Source organism: Aspergillus bombycis (assembly GCF_001792695.1).
Source record: "Aspergillus bombycis strain NRRL26010 chromosome Unknown contig00057, whole genome shotgun sequence".
NCBI classification, from domain to species: Eukaryota; Fungi; Ascomycota; class Eurotiomycetes; order Eurotiales; family Aspergillaceae; genus Aspergillus; species Aspergillus bombycis.
In genome coordinates, this window is record NW_019170059.1 from 34980 (window position 1) to 47773 (window position 12794).

Below are 12794 nucleotides of genomic sequence, written 5' to 3' on the forward strand. Positions count from 1 at the left end.
CGGCGCAAACAGTCATCCCTGTTTTACATCCGTTAGCCAATTGAGGCACTCTCTTCCGTCATGTTCAGGATTTAAAAAGCTGGAATTATGTGTAGCCTACTACTAGCCATACCGCCAATTCCCGTATGGCGCCCGAAGAGGTTGGGCACGGGTTCTATTGTACAACATTACGTGTGGTGGTGTTGACAACCAAACCACTGGCAAGTGGCCTCTTAATGACCGTTGTTATAAGGTTGAGTTTCGTGTACACGGCTTTCGGGTCACGGCAGGTTTTCGCTGCTGTCGGGAATTATATTTAGTTTATCACCAGTTCCGATCGGCCCACCATCACGCAACTACGGGACTGCCGAGTCTATCATTCGTCCGCTAGTTGCACTTCAAACTTGATATCGATACCGCGATACATATGGATGACAACCTGGTTTTATCTTGAAATGAATCATACGTTCACACATCAGATGCCGATCCTTGGTTCAGGGGCATCCTTGACAGCTATCATCGCATCGGACCCGTCTTTATATTCGGCGCCTTCTCACCGACGAAAGTAAACCATAGGGGTAGAATAATAATGAACTATATACATTTCACCTATCATCATCCATCACTGCTGAGCAGTCTCAATCTCATATCTTTCAGTCTAGATACCTGATTCTTCCTCTTCCCTTCGTCATTACTCGCACGCAATGGCTGCGTATCTCCCTTTAGAGATCGTCCAGTCCTTCCTTCTTCATCTCGATGTGGAATCATATATCGCTGCACGGCAGACATGCAGCTCCTGGCGATGTGCGGCATCGGCACCGTACATGTTCAGGAAAGCTCTACAGCATGTCCCGGTGTCATTACCTCCAACGATAAATACCCTGACTCAAGATCAATGGACCACGTACTTCGCCCAGATCACCCGCTTGAATCTACTGCACTGCCGACAGGATATTAGGAAGTCGGTGACCCAACGGGACCTCCCCTATGAATGCTCCGCTACCACTGTGGTGGGAACCTCAACTGATGGACAGAAAATGGTGACCCTGAAAGGAGGGCGGGCGACCGTATACGAGCGTGTAAACCTAACAAGTCCATGGGAGTACTCCCGGGGTATAACACTTTATTCTCAATGGACCTCTGTCGCCCGTGCCATGCTAGAAGGGGGGACCGCAGGCTGCATGTCCATCAATCAGCGATACGCAAAACAGAGTATCGCTGTCTCCTCTCAAGGCGACCTTATCGCCGTAGGGCTGGGGAGAACAATCCAGATCTACAGCCTTCGCAAAGATCAACATCTTCTGTCTCCCGCAGAATATGTATTAGGCCAGGATAACTCATTGACCAGCACCACACGAGGCCATTACGAGGACACAGACGGCGTCGTCGATTCCCTAGAATTTGCCGACGACGACATTCTCCTCCGTGTCTCGATCAACAAGGAAACAACCATTCACCAACCCACCCGAGTGCGGTACTTGGGCTGTCCGGACCTCGCACACAACCAACCCGACCTCAACTACTGGCGAGCAAACATCAGCCGGATCTACCTCGACTCAGCAGCTTTATCAGTGGCACTTGCAGGACAGGATGAGTACCGACTGATTTTCCGGGGCCTACGACTCCTCCCACCATCATTCCCTGCAACCCAGCAACAAGAACAAGAAGACCAGCAGACCTCTCCTCCAACGCCACGCTACTTCGTCGCATCACTGCAGTCAGGCGTCATCCACGGATACTGTATCGGCCTCGCAACACCCCTCACATCCAACACTCCCCAAACAGTGAAGGTACATCGACTCCTCCCATCCGCCTATTTCCGGCCCGGAGACGGCATCACAGCACCCGCACCGAGGAATTCCCACCACTCAACCCACCCCTCCCATCCAGCCGCTGTGACGAGCAACACATAACATACAACCTCCTAGACACAGTCCCGCGGTGGAGCGCAGCCAACCTCCCATCTGCAACCTTCGCATCTCCCCTCCTATCCATCTCCACCGACCACCAAATCCTCGCCCTCTACGAACCGAGCGGCAACTACTCCCCCGCCATCGTCTCCGGCGGCTCATTGTACCTATACTGTATCGAAAACTGCCGCCCCATATACCAGCCGGGTCCGCAGAGATTTAAACAGCCAACCCAGAAGACCTCCCTCCCTCATCAGCGGGCTGATAGCCCTGAGGACAAATTCAGCGTCGATGCCAGATATCCGCCCCCGGATATCGTTCCCTCTTGGCCGTTCCTTCTTGACAAAGTGCCCGTTGACATTGACTCCCTTGAAGTGAAACGGTCGACTGATGACGATGGTGTCGTCGATTCGAAGAGTTGTGCATATACGATTACCGCGCGTTCGGGCGGACAGGCTCTGGAGTGGCGGATGAGTGCTTAGGATCTGTTGGATTCTATGAATCTTTTTTCGTTTGCTTTCTTTTTCGGGGCCCGGGGGGGGGGTTTCCCCCTATTCGGATAGATTGGTGTTTCATGGTGTTCATATTCAATGGGATAGATCCGGGTATAATGTTGTCTTAATGTATGCTTATATACGTGATAATATGGATAGATTAGGGAATGCATACGAAAGGTCTGTGCAGCCTCAACATTGTGTATTCGATGCCAACGAGAATGTATTACTGTATGTTCAATTAATTATTAACGGGTATTTACATACACTAGCAGCCAAGGCCGGTAGCAAAATAGACCATATGGAGGGGAAAGCGTAAACAGATGCATATGCTTGGAATATCTTCTGTATGAACGTCGCTCACAAGGCAAACATGTCACTGTTGGAGAAGTGGGAAAACGAAGGTCGAGAGTGCTAAGATAACGAGCGAGAGGTCAAGTCTATTATAAACATTTGGAAGCCAAAGAATTGTACAAAAGATTGCCGCAGGCTCATACAGCTGGTATTGGTATCGGGGGGAAAGACAGAGACCAAAATGGAAAAAGAGGCGTGGAAGTTAAAAAAAAAAAAGATCGTAATCCCACTGCCATTAGAAACAAGAGAAGCTTAACCGCAAATACACACAATGCAAAAGATCAAAAGAGAGCAAGCTAGTATGCAGCATAATGTCACATGTAATAATACTGGTCTGGATTGAAGTGCTAATCAGCTATCAAGCCAGGGTGAAAGCTAAGGGGGAAAGATATCAACAATCTAAGACGTTATTTGCGGTCCAAATGGACCATCTCCGGTCTCTTTAGGTGACGCCGAGACGAGACCATCAACCGTGCTTTCGTTTTCTTCTGCCCAAGAGCCCTCTCCATAGTCGGTAGGCTCGGCATCATGGTCATAGCTTGACCTTCGCAGCAGAGGGGGAGTCCTTGGTGGTTCTTGCATTCTGCTCGCACGTGCTGACGTTTGTCTCGGGGTAGTATCAAAGCTTCTGAGGGCGCGACTCTCTGATGGTCGTCTCCATCCTCCTGTAGCGGGAGCAGTCGCGTTTGCAGTAGCTTGTCGGGCGTTAGAGCCAGGAGGTGTCAAAAGTCCGGATAGGAAAGCAGTTGCATTGCTCGGCTTGGAAGGTGTTTGTTCAGAGGCGCCGGGATTCGGGGTTTCTCTACCCCTGCGCCAGTTGCCCCATGCGGCTGCGGCTGCGAGAGGTAAAGAGCGCGGCGATGCAGTCAACTCGGAAAGCGAAGGAAAACTGGGAAAACTCTGTCCCGACAGAGCCCTGTCCTTTTCTTGCTGCTGCATTTGCAGGTTTGCTTTCAAACGGATGGCAGCATCACGCACAGTGTTGTGATCAAACGATGGTTGTGACAGAGTCCTGATGATATCCTGGAGGTCGTCGATACGGACTCCAAGAAGCTCACGCAGCCAGGTGATTTCTGTATCTTTCTCTTTGAGCTTGTTCGGCGCATCCTTGTCGAAAGAAGCAACCTCTTGCTCTAGTTCCTCGATGCGGGTCTCGCGCTGCTGCAGTTGGTCCTGTAGGACGAGAATCGACTCACGTAAGGCCTGAGGAGAGATCTTCTCAGGGACCATAGTTCCCTGGCTGAATGACAACGATGGGGATGTAGAGTGTGCTGAAGACGACACCATAGGAGCTGCCTTGGCTGCCTGGGCGGCTTCAGCGGCGGCACGAGCAGCGGACTGAGCGATTTCGAGCCTCTCTTCCAAATGGTTAACGCGATCCTGAAGGTGCTTAGCCTTATCTTCCGAGAGTTCCAAGCGTTCTGTCAAATGAGACTCTGCTCGCTGTCTATCCTCCGATGCATTGTGCATGGCGCGGACATGGCGCTCGCGAAGATCATTGAGGACGCGCTCATGCAGCTTACGCTGCTCTTCCATAGCAAGCTCGTGAGCGTTAGCCATCGAGGCCATAGCACTGGCCTTAGTCTCATTGGCCTCCTCCAGCAGCATCTCGTAGCGTTGCTGTGCGGTATCACTATCGAGCCGGACACTATCCAGTTGACCCTGGAGACGCAGGATTTGTGCTTCCAGTTCCGCACGGACAATGTTGACTTGACTGTTAGCAGCCTCGACATCGGTCTCCAACGAAGATCTGGTACGCTGGATTTCAACCCTACTGCTCTCCCGTGCCTCATTGAATTCGCGCTCAAAACGAGCTGCCTTTATCTCCAAGTCGTGGTTCTCAATTCTAAGGTTTGCCACTAGCTCTTCCAACCTGGCATTCTCTTGCTGAGACTGACCAAAGATAAACTTCAGCTTCACCGCTTCTCGCTCCTGCTGTTCAAGCTCGCTGATATCAACCTCAAGCTTCTCGCGGAGTTTCACTTCACGGTTGTAAGCGGCCTGGAGTTCGTTATACTTGGCTACATGCTCTTCTTGCCGTCTGCGCCAGGAGGCTTGGTCGCGGGTAATATCCCGAGTCACAGTCGCCATCTCGTCTTGGAGGCGGTCGAACCTTTCGCCTAGATTTTGTCGTACATTCAATCCATCCTCAATCCGCGACTTCATATGTTCGATGGTGACACGTAGATCCTTGTTTTCAATTTTCATTTCTTCGATCTGGGCCTTGGACTGCTCACTCTCCTGCTTCCAGTGATCACTAGAGAATCGGTATTCGTCCAAGGTGCCTTCGAGGGAGATGTTCTTCGAGGAAATCTCGGCTAGAGTTAACTTGAGTTTTGCATGTTCTTGCTCAAGTGCGTCAGACCTTGCCTGGACCTGTTCGAAATAAGGAATCTTTTCTTCCTTGAACTGGAGCAGGCGAGTCTCGGCAGATTCAGCAGCCTCGCTATGGCGAGCAGCATTGTCCTCAGAAACCTTGAGAAGGTGCTGAAGTTCTATAACAGAGTCCTGGGCTTCTCTACGCTTTTTGTATTCCTCCTCAGCACGCTCATCGCTTACTCTTAGCATTTCTTTCAGACCATCAATCTGAAGCATAAGACTATCGGCACCAATCTCTTCGGCTTCAGAGGTGCGAGGCTTTTGCTGGCTAAACTGGGCCGAGACAACATCTTCAATCATTTCTCTTAAATCGGTCGTAGAGTCTTGAGAGTGCTTCTTCAGTGTTAAAGCCTGTAGGTCTGTTACACTTTGTTGAAGTTGTGCAATTTCGGAATTGATAGGTTTTTCTGTTTCATGCTGAGCGTCACGACTCGCTAACGCTTCGAGAATCACATTCTTTAACTTTTCGAGTTTTCGACCTCTCTGGCGAACGGGGGACCTATCTCTGTAGGATGCATTCTCCTCATATTCTTCTTCGTCGTCGGCATCACTTTCCTCACCCTCGACAGAGGCACTCCATGACCATTTGTTTTGAGATCCTCCGAAGGTCATAGTGGAGATTGAGTTCTCAATAGCTATCAATGCACGCTCAAGAGGGGAGAGGCGCTCCTCAACAACGGAGCCGACAAGCTCATGAATGCGGCGATCGAAAAATCTGCTCCGGTTTGCCAACTTCTCATCTTCGCCCGATGAAATAACATCGTCCCAGTCACTGATGTGATCGTTTCGACTAACCAACTGTCGGATGGGCGAGTGGATAGTGGAGGCGAAATTCCTCGAGGGCGTCGCTGAGAACTGGGATTGGGCATCAAAGTCAAGTTTGGGCACATTCAATGCTTGGGATATATGACCCCTTCCTGGACTGGGGCTAGGGGCTTCACTCCTGATCTCTGCGTGGACATGCCGTTTTTCTTTTGACGGCGCGACAACAGATTCAGGGAATCGGTTTGTAGGATGAGGTGTGCTTAATCTCTCAATTCCTACATCCGAGTCTTCATTCAACTGTTCCATAACAGCGTTCAGTTCCTCATCATCCATGGACTCCTCCTCCTCAGACTGAGGTCCTACGCTTTGTTCAAATTGAGGAGCGCCCGTTCTCAGCTCATCGTCCGATGGGCCAGTTCCTGGTTGTGTCGACTCAACTGGCACCACGCCTTCCCTGAGTGCAGCCAGTGAGCTTGCGACAGCATGCTGTGAAGCCATGATGTCACTCTTCTCGACGACGTCTTCAGGAGCTGTTTTTGGTTCTTCGACAACGGGGACAAACTCAGGCACAAAGGGCTTGAATTCGAATGGCTTTGCATCTGGCGAAAGCACCGAAGCATTCAAGCGAGAATCAGTAGCTTCCTGCATGGATTGCTCTTTTTCTTTGGGGTCAATAGAAGGGGTAGCTGCCTCGACTGCTGGTGATAGCTTCAATTCAGCTTTCTCGTCAACAGCTACTTCCTGCCCGGGCTGTGTAGTCGCTGTCTGGCTCTGTCCTAATGCTTCTGTACGTGTTTCTGCACTCTCATCTTTCGTATCAGAAGGCATCCAGGTTGATGCTTCACTAACAGGTGTGTCCTTCCGCTCCCGTTCTTTGCGGTCCTGGGCTGGGGCGACTTCCCTCTCCACTGAATCGACATCACCCTTATCAGGTGAAGTGTTCTCTTTGCCTCCTGCGGACACATGCGTTGTGTTAGATAATTGGGTTGCTTGAGCATTGATGCTTTCTGACAGAGCATGAGACACGCTTATCTGAGCTTCTCCATCAGGGCCCTCAAGACTACGGCGGGCACGTTTGTGGCGATCTGTAGGAGCAGCAGACCGGCCATTTTCATTCTCTGCATCCTCCTCTTCCTTGTATTGGTTAGTCTCGTCGTCATCTGGGCGTACAATGGGAATAGCTTTCGACTTTTTAGTAAGCTTCTGTGCTTGGGACAAGTCGACATCATCAAAGATCTTAGTTCTGCCACTTGAAGACTGGTCAGGGCCTGCCGAGTAATGGTTATTGGTTGGGTTGAAAACCGGGGCAGCGACATTGAAGGAGCCTGGCGTGAAGGAAGGAGCGGTCACATTGAAGGAGTCTGCCGGCTGCTTGAAGCCTGCACCAGAGCCAAAGGCAAACATATTGTGGCCCGCCGCCGGGAATTGGAAGGAATTACCCTGGTATGGGAAGGCCTGTGAAGAAGTTGACGCCGTTGGGTCAAATTCCTTCGCATCAACATTTAAAGTAGAAGACGAAAGCTTTGAGCGGTGTCCGCCGCCGTATGACCCAGCGCTGGGGTTTGGTTCATGCCAGGGTATATGATTCGCAAGCTTTCCATGAGGTGTGCCAGAAAGACTGGGGTTAGTATCGATATCTGAGCCTTCCTGTGCATTATCTGCTGGGTATGCTCCGCCGTAATATTGATGTACATGTTGAGGCAAATGTTGGATATCGTGGTTGATATTCTCTGGTAAAGCCCACTGAGACTTTAATATATCTGAACCATTGAAACCGTGGGGTTCGCGGTCACCTTCATCCAATTGTCTGTTTATCGACTCCTCCAAGTGGTATTCAGACTGCGTATATTGGTCAAGGCCTTTTTGAAGGGTCTCGCTTAGATTGTGACCACGACTATGGCCACGAGGTGTGGGGTGGGCGATCTCAACTGTTGAAGCATGGAAGTGATCCGGGTTTTCGGTAGGAGTGCGTATAGGACGCAATAGCTGACCTTCCGTCATGTTATCTTGCATGTCATAACCCATATGATCGCCAAAAGTTTCTTTCGGTAGTCCAGGCTGCTCGTTCAGACCGGGGTGGAACGCATTTTGTTCATTCAACGGAGAGACCGGTGATAATATAGAGGTCAAGTTTGGCAGTGTGCCAGTAAGGGTAGACGCCGCGCCTGCTTGACGTGCATTGAAGAAACTCTGGGGGGTCAAAGATCCCTGGGCAGGAGGTGTAGGTTGGAAAGGAATATGATATCCAGGAAGGAGGTTCTGATCAACCCCCAGAAAGGGTGTTTGTACACCAAACTGCGAAGCAGGAGAAGTCAAAGAACCCATACCATTGCGGGCGTTCGTGGATTGACTCAACTGGGGAGAGAACGGGTGAGACAGCGACAATGGGTTACTAGCCGCAGACGCTGTGGGGATTGGTGGTGAGGAAACAAGACCAGGGAATGGTGCCATCTGGCTCATGGCGGCCGATGCAGGTGAAACTGACGGTTGTACTTCATCATCGCCCAAAAATACACCCAAAGCTCGTAACTTCTCTTCCTGAAGGAAGTTTACATATGCGTCCCATACAGCTTTATTGGGGAAGCAAACAGTATAGCTTCGGGAGTTCCATTCTTCCTGGACTTCAGTGGCATCGGGCCAGGTGGGACGACTAAGACCGCCCAATTCTGTATCCAAATAATTCTCTGATGCACCGACACTAAATCCGCGCACATCATAGCCTTTCTCTTCCCATGACTTTAGGCGCCTGTTGACATCTTCGACAGTCAACAACTGGTACCCAGACTCCTCGCTGCCTCGCTTGTCTTCCGGTGGAAGACCGACGAAGCATGCTTTTCCGCGCCAAGCAATCTTTTTTCTGATTCGTTGTGCAGGCTTGTCTGAAACTGGTGTCTTCACAGCTTTCGGTTCCGCTTTCGTCGTGTTCTCCAAAGTCAAAAGGCTTTCGTTCAATGCATCTGCAGGGGGAGGAGGAAGCGGCTTTTCAACTGAAGGCAGCACCTTGCTCCCCGCTTCAGTGGGGAGCTGTGTCTCTGTCGTGTCCGTCATAGTGATGGGTTGAGGATCTTTATCGTATGCAAAACCCCAAAAGTCTTCCTGTCGCAGTGTCTCCGCTCTCCTGTGCAAATATTCTTTAGTCCTCTGACGAGCCACGCTACCTTCTCCGTTACCAGTTCCCGCTCTTCGGTTCACAAAGTCGGCCAACGTTGGAGTCCTAAGTAAGTCTTCTTCGCGCTTGTCTTGTTCGAAACCAAGCCAGTCGTCAGAGAGGTCGTCTGCAAAATGATTTTGAGCTGTAAAAAACGATGGGGCCTCGCTGCCAGAGTCGTCGCTCAGCCAGTTGCTGCGTTCGGTCCTTGGCTGGCCGGAAAGATATTGGTTGATCCAATCCTGCGTGAAATCTTTGATGGATTTCCCTCCTCTTCTACCAAATATATCTCTTCCTGGAGAGCGGTTGCGGATACTGCCGTGTAGCTGGGTAGTCGGGTCTTCGGGGGCGGACGTTAAGACCAATTCGGGGTTATTCGTTTCGGACCCGTGGTAGATACCACTGCGCATCGAAGTCGGAGAGCTATCTCTAGAGCCTCGACCGATACCAGCGTGCTGACTCAGTGACCACGAGAGTCTCCGAGGGCTAGGTGCAGCATACGGGGAGCCCCAGGCAGTCGTATAGTAAACGCTGCTTTCAGCCTTCTTGTTCTCTGGAGACGAAGTGGTTGAATCCCAAGCAGCCCGATACTTCGACAAAGTGGGGAGGGTGGACGGCGGGTTCGAGGTTATGCTGGTTCCTCTAAGGGAGTTCCGTCGGCCAGGAGAACCAGTGGTCGAGAGACTCGACGCACCTGGCGATGTGAAGGATGATGTCAATGGAGCAGCCAAAAGGGAATCGTCACGAAGGTGGGAAGAATTGGTGGAATGCAACGGCGGAGAATGCGCCGAATTGGCGGAAGATACGGACGGGTCTAGATCTAGAAGCATTGAATTTAAGAATTTAGTTCCTGATGCAGTGCGATTGGAAACGGTGAAAAGGACGACAAAAAAGCTGATTGAAACTGTCCAAATGGAGTTCTCCAAGAATGTAGCCACGGGGACCACATGCACAAACACACACCTTCCGTGTCGACTGCCGCAGCAAGCACTTGCTTGCTGCTCTCCTTATCGCCCAGAATGTTGAAGCATGGAAATTAAACGACCGAGTCTGAATCCACCTCGCAGATTACCTCCGATCGGCACACGTAAGAGGGCAACGAGGGGAGTTGCAGGCTAAGGCCGAACCGCGACGATGAGACGTGTTTTGGGGGTAGAGAGAGATCCTCTTCAGGGGGTTGAAAAGAAGGAATGAATAACAGATCACAGGAGCCTAAGGTATGCGAAAATATTCGACATGGCGCATACACGGAGGACTCAGCTGGATCGAAGTTGGACTATGAAAAGAATGAAATCGGAACTAAGGGGAGGAAGGATGAAAGACGAGAGATGATTATCGGTTCTTTCTCTCTCTCTTTTTTTTTTGGTTCTAATCTTTGGACTCAGACCATGACACGATCAGCCAAAAGAACTAAACTTCCCCGTTCAGACTTAAAGCGGCCGAGGAAGAATATCATAGGCGGAGAGACTCCAAAAAGCCGGGCCGTTGGGGAAAAGTAAAGTATTTTACAGTCAGAATATACCAGAGGTCCAAGTGACTACTTTACTAGCCTTACTACTAGTAGTACTACTATTTAACTTGACCGCCATCTCTACAATACACGCCTGCTCTGTACCAACTGGGTGATACATACATCTATACATACTACAGAGTACTAGTACTAGTATGTACTCCGTACATACATTCATGCATTCCTGCCAACTCCAATCTGATGCACATACCAAGGATCGCTATGTGGTCAGCCTAATTCCTTACTCTCCCTGGAAAGGTATCTGATTATCTATGGACGCTAACTAACTATCCGAGAAAAGTGGTGGGTGATACAACGACTATTCTGTGGAAACACGTATGGAATTCGGATCTAAGTATTGTTGGTTGCTTCACTATTGCTTACAGATATAGATACTCCGTATGAGCTGCATCTTTTCTGGAACATACAGAGTCCACAGAGGCCGTCAGCAAAGGCAATAGGCCAGCCCCTGAGTGATGTTCGACCCCATAAACAAATAAACACATCTCTTTGGTTCGTGCCCTCCGTTCAGGGGTAAATTCCACCACCGCGAAAACCACGGTTCCCCCGGTCAGGCCATTACCATACATACCGTACCCATACACAGATACCTGCTCGGTATCAGTACCTGACCTTTTTAGTTAACTAGTTAACTACGTAGTAGTGATTATGTAACCATTCTCGTATTTCACATGATCACAGAGCCTTCGCGATTCTAATGAAATAGTACTCATCGTTGATAGAGATAAAAATAAGGTTTCTCGGTACTCTATTAAGACTATTGTCACAGTTGACTTACTACCAGGTAATTTGCTTCTACATGCTTCATAGCAAATAATGCACCAATAGTAATGCACAGATATCCACGCATATATGCGCGACCATGTCTCTCGCCTGTTGAGATAGGACTTGAATATATGATACAGAAGAATTTCAAGGAGAATTTCAAAGTGAACAAGGGCCGCCAGGCACCCCGCCTATGCCAGAAATAATGGTGTATGCTTAGTTAGGGCAAGACAAGTCGAACTTGGCCTTACGGTCGGCAGTGAAAAGACCCCAGTGGGTCTCGTCCTTCTCCTCGCCGTTGTCACCAATGCTCGTGGGCTTCCAGGATTCGTCGAAAGCCTCAAAGTAGAAAACATCGACACCCCACTTAAGCATAGAGCAAACAGCCTCCTTCCAATACCGTGCAGCATTCTGAGTGCCAGCTTTGGCGGTTGATAGTCAGAACCGCCATCGGTGGGCCAACCAGTCTCGCCGTTTGCGAAGATAATTTTGTCCTTGTTGTCGCCAGCAGCATTTTCAATACGCTCCAGGGCTAACGTTGTGTCATTCCAATAGGTCTTGGTCGCATGGTTGATATCCGATCCTTGCCAATAGGCGAAGGCATTGGCCATACTATGAGGAGGTTAATTAGGGTAGCGAATATGAAGCGACAGGGATTTAGATAACGTACATATAAGTGACACCTCCCTTGATGATGGGATCGGCAGTACCATCGTAGAAAAGGTTCCAGCTGTCCACCGTACCAACGGTCATCTTGGGGAACGCACTCTGGACCGTACGAATCTTGTCCAGGAGCTCTTGGGCCGTAAGGCCTTTGCGGTATAGGGTTTCAGAGCCGACAGTGATGGAATGGATAACATCTTCATTTCCGGGAACAGTCTGCTTCAAGACATCCAAGTCATTGTTGAAGGATTCGTCATAATCAGCCCTAACGAAACAAGCGACGTTAACATCCAGAGGACTCCAGCAACTATATGACGTGTAACCTACCAGACACCCAACACAACCTTGAACTGCTTGTTCTTGGCTGCAGGGACGATATTCACGGCGGTGTTGCAATCATTGGCGGAGTATGTGCGGACGAGGGTGGTTAGGCTCTTGAGCGCGTCAAAGTCGGCCTCATAGTCGCTAGTGGACTTGCAGGTGCCGTCAGGATTCTTGTTACCCAGGGAAAGACCGAGGGTACCCCGCTTCGCGGTAACAGCGGGAATCGCTGCAAGTAAAAGAGAAAGAAAACCGGCGGCACGCATTTTCGGAGATGTCGTCGTGCGGTCAAGGAAAGAGAGGATGAGTTACGAGTAGAGAACGCGAAGGAGAAGGGGATAAATGCCTTCTGCCTATTTGTACTGTGAGAAAAGAGAAAGGAGGGATGCACAAGTACAAAAAAAAAAAGGCAAAAAGGAAATTGGAATAAGACCAAAATAACAACAACAATATAGGGAAAGGGGTCGAAGTGCCCGGTAGGAAGG

General features: G+C 50.0%; 3 protein-coding genes across 3 annotated transcripts; 1 reads left to right on the top strand and 2 right to left on the bottom strand.

Annotated features, from left to right (window-relative positions):
- Positions 1–683: 683 nt before the first annotated feature.
- ABOM_007210 (F-box protein) lies at positions 684–2371 on the top strand (the record flags this gene model as incomplete). Its single annotated transcript, XM_022534339.1, has 2 exons — positions 684–1696; positions 1765–2371. 2 exons carry the CDS (start codon positions 684–686, stop codon positions 2369–2371), a joined length of 1620 nt encoding a protein of 539 aa, XP_022388026.1.
- Positions 2372–3136: 765 nt separating this feature from the next.
- Positions 3137–9859, bottom strand: ABOM_007211 (putative myosin class II heavy chain (MHC); the record flags this gene model as incomplete). The annotated part of the gene is made up of 1 exon (XM_022534340.1): positions 3137–9859. One exon carries the CDS (start codon positions 9857–9859, stop codon positions 3137–3139), a length of 6723 nt encoding a protein of 2240 aa, XP_022388025.1.
- A 1682-nt stretch (positions 9860–11541) lies between these two features.
- Positions 11542–12575, bottom strand: bgt1 (1,3-beta-glucanosyltransferase Bgt1; the record flags this gene model as incomplete). Its single annotated transcript, XM_022534341.1, has 4 exons — positions 11542–11747; positions 11789–11937; positions 11996–12253; positions 12316–12575. 4 exons carry the CDS (start codon positions 12573–12575, stop codon positions 11542–11544), a joined length of 873 nt encoding a protein of 290 aa, XP_022388024.1.
- Between the last annotated feature and the right edge of the window lie 219 nt (positions 12576–12794).